The sequence below is a fragment of the Balaenoptera musculus genome, chromosome 14, assembly GCF_009873245.2.
Source record: "Balaenoptera musculus isolate JJ_BM4_2016_0621 chromosome 14, mBalMus1.pri.v3, whole genome shotgun sequence".
In the NCBI taxonomy this organism is placed as follows: Eukaryota; Metazoa; Chordata; class Mammalia; order Artiodactyla; family Balaenopteridae; genus Balaenoptera; species Balaenoptera musculus.
In genome coordinates, this window is record NC_045798.1 from 1,195,212 (window position 1) to 1,209,596 (window position 14,385).

Sequence of the window (14,385 nt, forward strand, 5' to 3'; positions counted from 1 at the left end):
ACGATGTTAAATGTTAGCAAAGTGATATTTTATAAGTCAGAATGAAAAGGGGGCAAAATCAGTCTCTGTGTTGATTATGCAACGCTATGCACTTGCACTGTATGTGGTGCGCTGAGGTCTACCTTCCTAACAACCCCCAAACAAAGATATAACATGGGGTGAAAAATACACTTTGCTAGCAGAGTCAATATTAACCATTTTACCGCGGTTATGTTAAGAACGGCCCTTATCTTTTGGAGATAAATGCGATCACACTGATGTATAAAATGCCATGATGCTGGGATCTGCCTCAGAACGTCCTGGGGGTGGGCTGGACTGAGAGTTCTCAGATTTGCCCTGCGTCGGCCACGGGAGCTGGGTGCTGAGAACTGCGCGTGCAGGGTGGGACTGTTACACCAGGCTCTGTCTCTGTACTTGTGTGAAATTCTCCATAAGAAACAACTTCCATAATATTAACCCTTTATAGCCTCTAGTAATATGGTCTCTTTAAGAATAGAGTCAAAGAAACATAGAAAAGAAAACTTCAGTTAAATGTTAATCAAAATTACTCAAGTTAACTTGGGCTAAAGTATTATATCACAAAATAATCTTAAAACAATTACTCCCAATCTCTTCCTCCGAATTAAAAAATATTTAATCAACAAGTATATTAAAATGAAAACTTCTGGAACACAGTTTAATGCATGTCGAATACAGTGCCAAACAGCACCACTGTTCGATACATACATTAAAGTGATTTAGGGACTTCCCTGGTGGTGCAGTGGTTAAGAATCCACCTGCCAATGCAGGGGACATGGGTTCGAGCCCTGGTCCGGGAAGATCCCACATGCCGCAGAGCAACTAAGCCCGTGCGCCACACCTACTGAGCCTGCGCTCTAGAGCCCGCGAGCTGCAACTACTGAGCCCATGTGCCACAACTACTGAAGCCCGTGAGCCCTAAGGCCTGTGCTCCGCAACAAGAAGCCCGTGCACTGCAATGAAGAGTAGCCCCCACTCGCCACAACTAGAGAAAGCCCGCGCACAGCAACGAAGACCCAAAGCAGCCAAAAATAAATAAATTCATATTAAAAAAATAGTGACGTAATAAAAGAACTGACTAACGTGCAGAGTCTCCATGCCTCACCTCACTTAACATTTGCAAGCCCCGGAGGAGACAGATACTATCAGGCCTCCCCATTTACAGATGAGGAAACTGAGGCTAAAAAGGTCAAGTAACCTTCCCAGCATAACTCAGCAAGAAAGCAGGGGATCAGGAACTATTTTCTCTGTAGAATTATTCAATTACACAACTACTGCTTCTACCTGGAACCTTATTTGCAAGTCACATCTCAACACGTGAAAAGCACTTCCTACAGCCTTCAGCGGTTTCCTGTTGTGTTAAGGATGAACAGCGCTGTGGAGGGGGCCCCCCTCGCCTACTCCTCCCTTCCTCTCCCACTCCTCCCTTCTGCACTGCGCTCCAGCCCCGCCCTGCCTTCTGCCTGGAGCCGTCATCCTTTTTCCATGCCTGGCTTTCTTGCTCGTCTCATCTCAAATGAAGCCTCTCCTCAGACAGGCCCTGCCCGGCCTCTCTCCTTCACGCCACTCTTGGCGTTCTGTGCTGTGTGTGTGGTCTGGTTACCCCGGAGCCTGGAGTGGGCAAGACCGCAGGACTAACGTGGCCCCGGTGCGCACTGATGCAGAGTAGCCTGTGCTCAGGAAACACTCGTGCGTGAGCCGACGGCGCCCCGCCCTCCACCTTCCACATCAAATATGCTTCCTTGCTTAAGGTATCAAGTTTCATTGCTAACTTTTAACTTCTAAGGTAATATATATTCTCCATGGGAAATGTTGGAAACACAGGTGAACAAAATGAAAGACCAGCTGCTATTCAGATACGGGAAAGAAATGATGTGAACACAATAGTTCCGAGGCACGTACGTGTGCATGTGTACCAACACACGAAAAACGGGACCATACTTTATAGTTTTATAGCCTGCTGTTTTCACTTAGTAAGCGACACCTTTCCATAGAAAAAGTGTAGACATCTTTCCATGTCAACATACATCATTTTAATAAATGGCAATAATATTTCTTAGTACGGACATGCCAATTGATTTCAGTCTCCCATGATGGTTCCCAATTTTTTATTTTTAAAAGCCCACAGGCCTTGGGAGGAGCACCTGGTAGAGACGTCCTGGTGAGCCAGACGTTTCTAGGAGTGGGAGGGCATCTGCATTTAGGGTTTGGTCCCCATCATCGGGCTCTCCCCTGGAGGGGCCTTACCGACAACACTCCAAGGACAACGCGTGAGTGAGGGTCCTGCCACTCTCACCCTCTCTGTTACTTTCTAACTTTACCAAATTGGAGGCAAAGAACAGTATCTTGTTAGGGAGGATATATTTTAAAAGTTTAGGACTTCCCTGGTGGCGCAGTGGTTAAGAATCTGCCTGCCAGTGCAGGGGACACGGGTTCGAGCCCTGGTCCAGGAAGATCCCACATGCCGCAGAGCAACTAAGCCCATGAGCCACACCTACTGAGCCTGCGCTCTAAAGCCTGCGAGCCACAGCTACTGAGCCCGCGTGCCGCAACTACTGAAGCCTGTGCTCCGCAACAAAAGCCACCACAATGAGAAGCCTGCGCACCACAACGAAGAGTAGCCCCCGCTCGCCGCAACTAGAGAAAAGCCTGCGTGCAGCAACGAAGACCCGATGCAGCCAAAAAAAAAAAAGTTTATTCACTGACCAACTGTTTTCCTTCTTTTGTGAACTATCTTTTCATGTCCTTTGTTTTTCTACTGCAGTGACTTTTCTTACTGATTTACAAGAGCTCTTTCTATAGCAAGGATTTTGACCTTTATCTTCTGTTATATTAGCAATCACTGCCATCCTGACATTTGTCTTTCAACTTTATACAGGCCCAGTTCCCATCAGACCTATCTTTCTTTATCATTCATGGCTTCAATTCTTAGAAAATCCTTTCCACTCTGACTAGAAAAAAATTACCTTTATTTTCTTTTACTTTATGATTTTATTTTTTACGTTTAAACACTTAAATCTATCTGGAATCACTATAATTGTCAGAGGTAACCTAAGAGTCTTATTTTTTTCAAAATGGAGAGCCTGTTTCTCCAACATCAATTACTGTCATACTAGGGAAGCTTTATCATAAAAATCTCAGGAAATGTTGGTGCTTTTCCAGCATCTGTTAGCAAGATAAGACTGTACTTGGAGATTTTTCGTGGGATGCCGCACTGGGATGGCTGCAAGGAACCCCACCTGCTCATACCTGCTCTCACTGTCATTCCAAGCTTGCTTCCATCTGAGGTGCTAACATCTGGGTTTCCCAGGGGTCCTGGCCTGCAGACTGCTAAGCTTTTTTTTTTTTTTAGAAATTTTTTTTTTTTAAGGCATTGTTTACTTTGTTTATTTATTTATTTTTGGCTGTGTTGGGTCTTCGTTTCTCTGCGAGGGCTTTCTCTAGTTGTGGCAAGCGGGGGCCACTCTTCATCGCGGTGCGCGGGCCTCTCACCATCGCGGCCCCTCCCGTTGCGGGGCACAGGCTCCAGACGCGCAGGCTCAGTAATTGTGGCTCACGGGCCCAGTTGCTCCGTGGCATGTGGGATCTTCCCAGACCAGGGCTCGAACCCGTGTCCCCTGCATTGGCAGGCAGATTCTCAACCACTGCGCCACCAGGGAAGCCCCAGACTGCTAAGCTTTATGGGGTTAAGGTACTAGGGCTGGAGAGCTTCCTAACTTTCCATCTTTGGGCTCTGGAGTAGCTTTAATCAGACAGGTTTTTCTCTTTCTTGAGGGAAGTTACCTTGACTTTGACTTTGTCCTGGCCTGCCTGCTTTTAGAGGTATTTCACTGACCAATGTTTTCTAAATTCTTTCAGGCCTATAGATCTGTCATTTTACTGCCTCTCTGGAGATAGTCTTAGCAATTTATCAATATATTTTCTTAGAAAATTTTTTTCAGTTATTTTCAAATTTATTCAAATTTAGTTAAATATATTGTTCTCGTGTACTTAAAAAATACCATGTTTTTTCTCTCATTATGCTGTGCATTTGCTTTTTTTCTGTATTAAACTTGTACAATGATGATAAGTTTTACTGGTTTTTTATTATATCCTCACCCATTTCTGCTTTGATTTTTATTGATTCTCCTTTTCTGCTTTTCTGACATGCATTTTATATAAAGTTTCTTCCCAGGTTCTTGAGTTGAATGCTTGTTTTGTTTTTACTTTTTCTTTACCAACATAAGCATATGAACTTATAGATTTTTCTTCTAAGTTTTCACTGCATTTGATAATTTTTGGATAATATTCTCATTGTCCTCACCTTCTTTGACTGATTAATTTCAGGGCATTGACATGTCTGTAAGAATCTTTGTGCTCCAGCATTCAGAATACTTTTCATTCAAAATTTCAGATAGATCTTAACTACCTGGCATTTAATGCTAGAGATACACGTCTGATGTGCCAGCCTGCTTTTTCTCCCCCGTGAAGGACAACGTGTCTATTTTCCCATCTGGATGCTTTTTCTTCCATCTCTGTTCTTTTCCTTGGAAATTTGAGGAAAATTTTGAATTTGTCTTCTCACCCAAGCTGATTTTTAGTGCTTTTATTATATTTTAAAATTTGGCAATCTTTTTCTAAACAATCTTTTCCAGATGTCAGATTATCGGTTGCACTAATTTTACAGTATCTTTAACTCTGTGAGAATAAGAATCAGAGACTAAAAGAATTTTCCTGTCACTTAGTAACTGCTTCCAAGGTGCCCACATGCTCCGAGGCTCAGATCGTGTCCTTCTGAACTCCTGCCTCTTTGCAGGAGCCGTGACTCTCTGTCTCCTCATCCTCACCCTGACGGAGCTGAGGGCGGGGTGGGTTCTGTCGGACATCCGCAGCTCTCGGGCGCCTCAGGCTCAGAGGGCGCGACGAGGGAAGCAGCGAGTGCTGTTTCGTCTGCCGAATCCCAGGGCGCTTGCTCACGGGAGCGCGGAGGGCGCTCCACGCGGGGCTGGCCCACTGCGCCCCGACCACACCCTGCTGGGGCCCCGCTGCCCCCTGGATGCTCCTGGTGGTTCTGGCCTTCTGCCCGCCCCCTTCTTGGGTTGACAGTGGGATCCCCTGGGGTCCCTGCCACCGAGTCCCCAAATGTCCTGCTCTTTCCTATGAACTGAAGTCCAGGTGGGCTGGCTGGGCCTTCTTAAACATGGACAGTACCTCCCCCTGCTTCTGGAGCAGTAACTGTTTTTACTCTCTCCTTACTAATACGTTCCTTTGGTTATTCCAATGAGAGATGAAGGCGGCTGGGAAGGGTGAGGGATTAAACACGTGTGCTCAGGTGACCTCCCGGACTGAGAGGCTCACGGGTACTTCCATGCTTTCCTAAATCACTGAAGTTTCCCAGTTACCCATCTGGGTCATTTTGGTTACTCTTGATTGCCATCTTTGTATCAGAAAAGGCATCTGTACGCACAGAAAAGGCCTTCCTGCAATCCTGGCCCATCCGCCCATCCTGCATCTCCTCTGCCTTTCCTTCAACCCGGGCACTGGCTCCTGCACCGCCCGGCCACGACCCCTCCTCCACTTCAGGCCACCAGCGCCACCCCGAACCTCCCGCATGGCTTCTCTGCCTCGATCCCTTCACACACTCACCATACTGCATAAAGGGATTCCTCTGATCTAAGCCGTAAGGTGTGCTGCCCCTGCTGGAAGCCCCGGGACCCGCCAGGAAGGCAGAGCCCCACGAGCTGGCCATGGTTACCTTGGCAGGTGTGCCCCCCTTGACACCCGGGTCCCTCAGACCACTTCCCGTCTCTGAACAGGCCACACGGCTCAGACCACGCCGTCCCGCCTGGGAGCTCCTCTGTCTCTGGGAGCCCCCTTCCCCCTGCACAGCCCTTCTCATTCCCACCTGGTGCAACTCACTGCTTCTTCACACGTCCAACCACAGAGCTCCCTGCTAACGTGCCTGTGTCAGCTTTTTTTTCTTTCTATGTATTTATATTTGCTCTTTTCATGTATGTCTCTCCTGGTAGACGAAAAACTCCTCCCAAGAACATAGGAGTAGGTAACTGAAACGGAGCGAGTGGAATACCGCCTGGTAGAGACCCTCAAGGGACTTGCCTTAACAAATAAAGAAAACTAATTCCACTGGCACTAGTTTGCATATAGTTTCAGAAGTCCAAGGGGGGGGGTACAAAACATTATTTGAAATATTCCAAACATTTCCATTAAATTGCTAGAACAGGCTGTTAAACAAACGCATACCTAAGATGAGCTTATATCCAAATGACCCCAAACCCGAAATCAGGAAAGTACTATGAAGTAAGCAAGTTTTATTAATAACAGCAACTTAAAAGGGGCAGCCATTTCCTCCTGTCCTGTGGCTAAAGGCACCTGACCTTAAGCGGTCCAGCGTTCTTCCTTGCTAATTTGAAGTGACACCTGTGAGGTACCAGGTCAAAACCGGAACCCTCGGTAGCGAGGGCAGCGTACCTTTCACCAGCTTCCCGTCGGGGACGACTTTGCTGCACGCCGCCTCCTTCTTCCCCGAGGAGCCACCTCTGCCCCCTGCGTCGGCCACGTCTTCAGACACACTATCCTCCCCAGCGTCACTCGGCTTTTCAGGAGCAGACTCTGCAGGAGCCTCTTCCGGTGCTGACACAGCCTGCAGAGGGTAAGCGTGACTGTGAACTGCTCCATCGGAAACGACACGGGATTCGCCAGAAGAGAGATGCAGTGCATACATTTCACGGGACAACAGCACGGCCACGTTACTGCCTAAGTAACACCCGGGAGTATACTTGCTAACTCAGATGTACTATCTTCTGATGCAGCAGAATGAACAGAGGAGTGGAAGGAGGTACTCTCCCTGCAGTGCTGGTTTGGGGACCAACGCCCACTGCCTCTTCCTTGGAGACTGATCGCTGAGAACACGGTCAGAACACCAAATTATGCCCAGCACCTACAGATGAGTCTACTTCCTTCAGTTTGAGCAGTCAGAGAAAAAAGCCTGGAGAGATCCACTGATACGCAAAGCCTACGTCATCTCTCTACCAAAACAGGTTTTAACAGACATTAGGGTGTCCATGTAATTGAGGAGAGGAGAGGAGAGGCAGAAGAGAGGATTACAAGGACAGGAGGAAATGCTTCTAACAGGTGCCTGAGAACCAAGTGTGTGGACGTTTGCAGGGATGGGAGTCGTGAGGCGAGCTGCTGGCAGGGGGCGCTCGAGGCCAGTGGGTGGGCAGCAGCTGTGTGGCTCCAGCCCGTCAGCTGGGAGCACCTGTGGTTACACTTAGGCATTTAAGTACACGTTAACACAACAGAGGTATAATACACAGCTTCCATCCAAAGTAGGTAAAAATAACAGCCAACCAAAACACCAAATGCTTGAAGAGACAGGATTACTTTGTTCACAACATTCTGGACAAATGATCATCAATGAACTATGAATACGGGTCAAAGATTTCAACAGATGTAAAACAAGAGAGGTGGGAAAAGTTAAACTCGGCAAATGCAAGACACACGTTACACCTAAAAGTGAGTGTAAAACCAACCAACCCTGTTAGTGCACATCCCGAGGATTACTTCTTCCCAGACACATACCTGTGCGCTTTCGCCCCCTTCTTTCTGGAGGAAGAACTGCTTCTTAAACTCATAGTAGGCATTATACTGGTGCCACGGCTGCAGGAACTCAAACCTAGGAACAGAGAAGGGGATGAGTCATTCAGCAAGACACGCTCGCTCGCTGTGACACCCCTCGGCTCCGACAGACCACACCTGCTGCTCTAAGGCTTCGCAGTGACTGACCCTGGCGATCACACAGATCACGTCGTGACCACAGCCTCCTGTTGTTATGTTACGACCCGAGCATGGAACATTATTTGATTAAAAAAACAAAGTGCAGTCTGTGTCTAAATTTCCACAGCAGATTCTTGAAAAGCATGAATTCCCGCTTTTTATTTTAGGTAGGTTCAACATTTTTAAAAAACAAAGCAAAACAAATTAAACAAACAAACAAAAAATAACAATAAAAAAGACCACCACCCCAACTCTAAGTAATTTAACAAGATATATTTATCTAAACACATAAGGATAAAAAATACATACATATATATATATATATATAAACAATTATGTAGCTAGATTTAAAAAAAAAGCTAAACTAAACCCCAAATACCATTCATCTACCCCACATAAACTCCTTCACTCACCTTTGATCATTCTTGGCACGAACGCTGGTCTCAAACTTAAGGCCGTTCCTGGCCACGTACTCTGCCAGCTTGTCAATCACGGGCTGAATGTCGGGGGGCGGGGGGATGATGGCGGCCACGGAAGCAAGTGCACTGCAGAGGAGAGCGGGGTCACACCCACAGTGCCAGGCCCTCCTCCAGACCAGCGGCAGGGGGGCGGCCAGTAAGGCCGCTGGGGGACCTGCACTGTCCCAGTTCACACCGGCAGGTAAGTTACGCACAGACAGGGAGGCCCTTATCTGAAATGACTGCGACTACAGAAAACTAATCAAAGTCAATCCATTCGAAACAGGGACCAAAATATCACTGCCAATGATGAACATAGGGGTTTTACTCAAAGTGCCACTTAAGGGCATGAAGATAGGTTCACCTTTTCTCTCCTCACGTTTCCCCCCAGTTGTTAATTCTTAGAAACAACCAAGAACAAATCAAGTGTGAAGTTTTGTTATATATATGAAAGCATGCTGCCTAGCGTGATTCATCACCCTTCGTTTCATGTTTGACTTTCTTAGCACGATCAGAAAGTGGGAACTATCCAAGTGTTCCGTCAAGTTTCCTGAGCGTCTTTCCAGCTTGAGACATGCCAGTGCCTCGTATAACGTGCTCGCTCACCCACAGACACGCGGAGCCCCCTCCACGCTGCCCAGGACAGGTGCCGGGGCTCCAGTCCCTGCCTTGCCGGCTCTGTTATTCAGTGGTTCGCTGGACTAACAGCCACACCCTCATTTCCTAACCGCTCGTGAGAGATTCACTTGCATCAGCTTTATGAAATCCTGCACTTCTGGCAGAAACGGCTTCACTTCACACTGACTGTGCCTAGTACTGCCCCACTGAGACGGCGGCACACAGGGAAGAGCAGATGCTGGATTCAGGGCCGTGCCGTGGGATGGTAACTGGGAGCTCCTTTTCCCAGTGGTTAGACCTCACTGCCATGAGCGCTCACGTTATGACAGCTTCTGCTGCCCAATCAACCCTGTAACTTGGGGATTTGGATAATAAGTACTCGGATAACAGAGACCCTCTACGTGACACACACTATAAAGAAGCCCAGGGCTTCCCAGGTGGCGCAGTGGTTGAGGATCTGCCTGCCAATGCGGGGGACATGGGTTCGAGCCCTGGTCTGGGAGGATCCCACATGCCGCGGAGCGGCTGGGCCCGTGAGCCACAACTACTGAGCCTGCGCATCTGGAGCCTGTGCTCCGCAGCCAGAGAGGCCGCAATAGTGAGGGGCCCGTGCACCGTGATGAGGAGTGGCCCCCACTTGCCGCAACTGGAGAAAGCCCTCGCACAGCAACGAAGACCCAACACAGCAAAAATAAATAAATAAATAAATAAATAAATAAATTAAAAAAAAAAAAATAGTGCTCCTTTAAAAAAAAAAAAAAAAAAAAAAAAAAGCCCAAACCAAGAACACAGGTGCCCCAGGTGACCAGCAGAGGTGAGAGCATACCTTGTGGTGATGGTGGTGGAGGTCACCCCACTGCTCGTCTCTGCTGTGCTTGGGGGGGGCGGCGGTGTGGTCCCCGGAGGGGGCGGGGCCGTGGCGGTCACCCCAGCAGAGCCGGACACAGCCGCGCCAGCAGGCAGGGTGCTGTAGAAAGCGGCTGCGTCAACCCCGGGAGGGGGAGGCGCCAGGCAGTAGGTACCGTCGGGCAGCATGTAGTAGCTGTAGTACACGGCTGCCACTGTTGCTGTGAAAAGACACATTTTGGGGGCGTGAGAGTGGCAAATGACAGGCTAGTTGGTGAGTATCCACAATGCAGTAAAAAAGGGACACTTTTCCAAATGCAATGTCACTTCTGTCCAATGTCAACCACATCGTTTTGTTTTCTGATATAAGAAAGGCTGCCCAGGTGACACACAGTTTGGAAGAATCAGGCAATGCCCAGACACACACCCAGGGACGATGGAAAGTGAACATGCACGGGGACATTCAAGGCAGCCCAACGTGGACCTTCCTACTCCACAATTGATGTCCTCCCTGACTGCAGAGCGGGCAGATTAGGACAAAGTCCACTGTCCAGCAGCACTGGCTCCCTTCCTGTGTGGCCTGTGAGATGACCCGTTTGAGGACTAAACACCCTTCGTTGGCTTCCCCGTTTGACACCAGCTCTCCACTCTCTCCACTCCTTACTTTTCTCATTTAAACATTTGTCTGGGCATAAATCGCAGCCATGTTTTCTTAGGTCAGTCTCCCAAGGCAAGACACAAAAGCAAAAATAAACAAATGGGACCTAATCAAACTTAATAAGCACACAAAGGAAACCACAAACAAAATGAAAAGGCAACCCACAGAATGGGAGAGAACATCTGCAAGTGATGTGAACGACAAGGGCTTAATTTCCAAAATATACAAACAGCTCATGTAGCTCAGTAACAAAAAGACAAACAACCCAATCAAAAAATGGGCAGAAGACTCAAATAGACATTTCTCCGAAGAAGACATACAGATGGCCAATAAACACATGAAAAGATGCTGGATATCGCTAATTATTAGGGAAATGCAAATCAAAAATACAACAAGGTACCACCTCACACCAGTCAGCATGGCCATCATTAAAAAGTCTACAAATAATAAATGCTGGAGAGGATGGGGCGAGAAGGGAACCCACCAACAGTGTAGGAGGGAATGTAAATTGGTACAGCCACTATGGAAAAGAGTATGGAGGTTCCTTTAAAAACTAAAAATAGAACTACCGTATGATCCAGCCATCCCACTCCTGGGCATATACCCTGAGAAAACTCTAACTGGAAAAGACACATGCACCCCGGTGTTCATAGCAGCATTATTTACAATAGCCAGGACATGGAAACAACCTAAATGTCCATTGACAGAGGAATGGATAAAGAAAATGTGGTACATATATACAATGGAATATTACTCAGCCATAAAAAAGAATGAAATAATGCCACTTGCAGCAACATGGATGGAACTAGAGATTATCATACTAAGTGAACTAAGACAAAAAGACAGACAAATAACATATGATATCACTAATATGTGGAATCTAAAATACGATACAAATGAACTTATTTACAAAACAGAAACAGACTCACAGTCATAGAGAACAATACCAAAGGGGGAAGAGGGAGGGAAGGGATGAATTAGGAGTTTGGGGTTAGCAGCTACAAAATACTATATACAAAATAGATAGGGCTTCCCTGGTGGCGCAGTGGTTGAGAGTCCGCCTGCCAATGCAGGGGACACGGGTTCAAGCCCTGGTCTGGGAGGATCCCACATGCCGCCGAGCAACTAGGCCCATGAGCCACAATTACTGAGCCTGCGCGTCTGGAGCCTGTGCTCCGCAACGAGAGAGGCTGCGATAGTGAAAGGCCCGCGCACCGCGATGAAGAGTGGTCCCCACTTGCCACAACTAGAGAAAGCCCTCGCACAGAAACGAAGACCCAACACAGCCAAAAATAAATAAATAAATAAATAAATAAATAATTAAAAAAAAAAAAAAATAGATAAACAACAAGGTCCTACTGTATAGCACAGGGAACTATATTCAATATTTTGTAACAAACTATAATGGAAAAGAATCTGAAAAAGAATATATTTTATATACAACATTCATATAAATGAATCTGGTATGTATCTCTTATATATATGTAACTGAATCACTTTGCTGTATACCAGAAACTATCACAACACTGTAAATTAACTATACTTCAATAAAACAAACAAACACCTGTCTTGGAAGTCATCTTGTCTACAAAGCTGTGCTGCTCTGTAACCCCTGCATGCCTTCACCCCAGCACAGAGACGTACTGCAACTGATTTAAGAAGTCCTGACGGACACTGAGATCATTTGGGGCTTTATTATTATAAACAGTGAAGTACAATAACTTCCTATATATTTTGCCCACCCATGCAAGTATCTGTAAGATAGAGCCCATTTTTTAAAACAATCAAAATTCCTGTAAGTTTATTCATTTTTTATTTTGGGGGAAAAATATTCAAAACCAGTGAAATCACAGAAGATCCAATGAACTAATTAAGAATTTAAATTTCTAATCCTGTTGTAGATAAGCAACTGGTTCTGACTACACAGAGATTTAATTTCCTCTTCATTAGAGCATGGTGAAAGATTTTTCTCATTAAGGAACTTTATTTTGATCTTCAATTAATTTACTTTAAAACAAAAACATCTGCAAATAGTGAGAGCTTTTACACTGACTCCAGTTTCCAGCACGGAAGCACCATGGGGAAGGTGTCAGTGGTGCAGCAGCTCGCAACTGTCCTTGACAGCTACACCCCAGCCTTTCCGTTCTCGGCTGGAACGACGGCATCACTCACATGTGCTGCAGGCACACCCGCAGCTGGTAACGACTTACTTTCTATGAATTATACGTGTCTGAACTCCCAAGTTGTGAAGCGCTGGCTCGATGCTGTGCACCAACCACTGTTCACGTTCGCCACAATATTCCACATTTTCAAAAAAAGATGAGTGGCCTCAATATCCTCTCTGTGTGATCTTCAGCACAGAGACATTCAAACCATATCTCTGAAGGAAGGCGGGGGCAGAGGGCAGGAAAGACACGTTTGCTCTGTAACCCCAGCACTCAGCACACAGAATTTGTTGGGTGGACAGACGGATTCGATGCTTCAAATATAAGCTTCTCCTAACCCAATTAGGTATTCAAATATGAACAGAGGCTTCTGTGAGCTGTATCATCCTCCTTGAAATGATGGAACGACTTCCCCACTCACCCCACACTCGGTCGAGCGATGGGGGCCCTTCTTCTCACCCCCCGGCACAGACACCGCCACGGAGGAGGGGTGAGGCAGCAGGGGCAAGACCAGAGCGTAGCCCCGCCCACAGAGCACCCCCTGTCTCGGGAGGGGCAGCAAGAGCCGCTACCGCCCAGTGTCACATCTCAAGGACAGGACAGACACTCCACGTCCTTCCTATGCCAGGCGGCCAGCCTCTGGCCTGAAAACAGGCCAAAATACATCTCAAAGTCGTAGCTACAACCAATGAGGCGTATGGATTAGAAAAAAACAGTTTACAGTTAAGTGTCAACTATGTATTATGCAATTGCAATTTAATGCATTCTTTATGTAACAGAAGTGAATAAATTATTTTCAAAACCAAGGATCATCCCTTTGAAAAAATGAACATGCAGATTAACCATCAGTCTGTACCTGAGCCACACATCACATTAAATTAAAACAAAGTCTAAAAATAACCCTGCCAGAAAGATGGCAGATTAACTCAGGAACTCACCCATTACAAATACCTAAAAATGCTTGTAAAATATAAGGAAAAAATTTAAATGCATAGCTGAGCTCACAAAGAGAAAAGGCTCCATTTCCATGTGTGAAAATCAAACAAAGCCTCCAAACCTGAAGGCACCTCCTAAGCCTTGAGCCAAGTCTCCCTCCGGATGCAGGGATTCCCACGCTAGAAAGCCAGCCCAGGGCACGTGCCCTGGGGATCTTGCAGAGGAGGACAGACTGGAAGCAGAAACCTACGGACAACGCACGCAGGATGCCCTCTCACTTCTTACGCACGCGCTCTGTGAGTCCTTTCCAACGAATTCTAATTACACCTTGCAAAGGTGAACAGGAATTTGAAAATCCCTCTGTATCCAAAAATAACCCTGATGGCCATGAAACGCCTGAGGCGTGGTGAGCTGAGAATGCAGGCTTTCCTGCTGCGTGGTGCCTGCTCAGGGCAACGCCACAGCTGAGGACCCAAGAGTGCAGCCAATTCCAATTATGCACTGTTTCTCCCAGATTCCCATTTCATGTGCGGGATGTCATAGATGAACAGATTTTAGGGAGAAGGTTGTTTCTGTCCTTTTCCCCACAGACACTGAGGCCCGGGGCGGATGTGACAGTGATAGGCCAACCTCAGCCCGGAGCCACGCCTGGCCTGGCCTGCCCCCCAATCTATGGTGAACAGTATCATGCCCCTCATTTCATTTGCAGGTGCCAGGGGCACCTCCAAACAGTGTCTTCTGCCTGCTGTGAAGCCCCTCCTAAGGTTTACCTCCAACAAATAACAAAGGTTGGTGAAGATGTGGAGAAAAGGGACCCCTCATACGCTGCTGGTGGGAATGTAAATTGGTTCAGCCACTGTGGAAAACAGTACGGAGGTTTCTCAAAAAACTAAAAATCAGGGACTTCCCT

General features: G+C 46.9%; 1 protein-coding gene across 6 annotated transcripts in view; it reads right to left on the reverse strand.

Annotated features, from left to right (window-relative positions):
- Positions 1-14,385, reverse strand: part of LOC118906811 (splicing factor SWAP) — a 90,010-nt gene that overhangs the window by 39,032 nt on the left and 36,593 nt on the right. For all 6 annotated transcript variants that reach the window (XR_005022600.1, XR_005022599.1, XR_005022601.1 and 3 more), the window contains 4 exons: positions 9,697-9,937; positions 8,208-8,339; positions 7,600-7,693; positions 6,487-6,658 (listed from right to left, as the gene is read on the reverse strand). Coding sequence is in view for 3 of the 6 variants with exons in the window: in XM_036874500.1 (XP_036730395.1) it covers positions 6,487-6,658; positions 7,600-7,693; positions 8,208-8,339; positions 9,697-9,937 (639 nt within the window). In the remaining 3 variants the exon portion in view is untranslated. The remainder of the gene's footprint in view (positions 1-6,486; positions 6,659-7,599; positions 7,694-8,207; positions 8,340-9,696; positions 9,938-14,385) is intronic.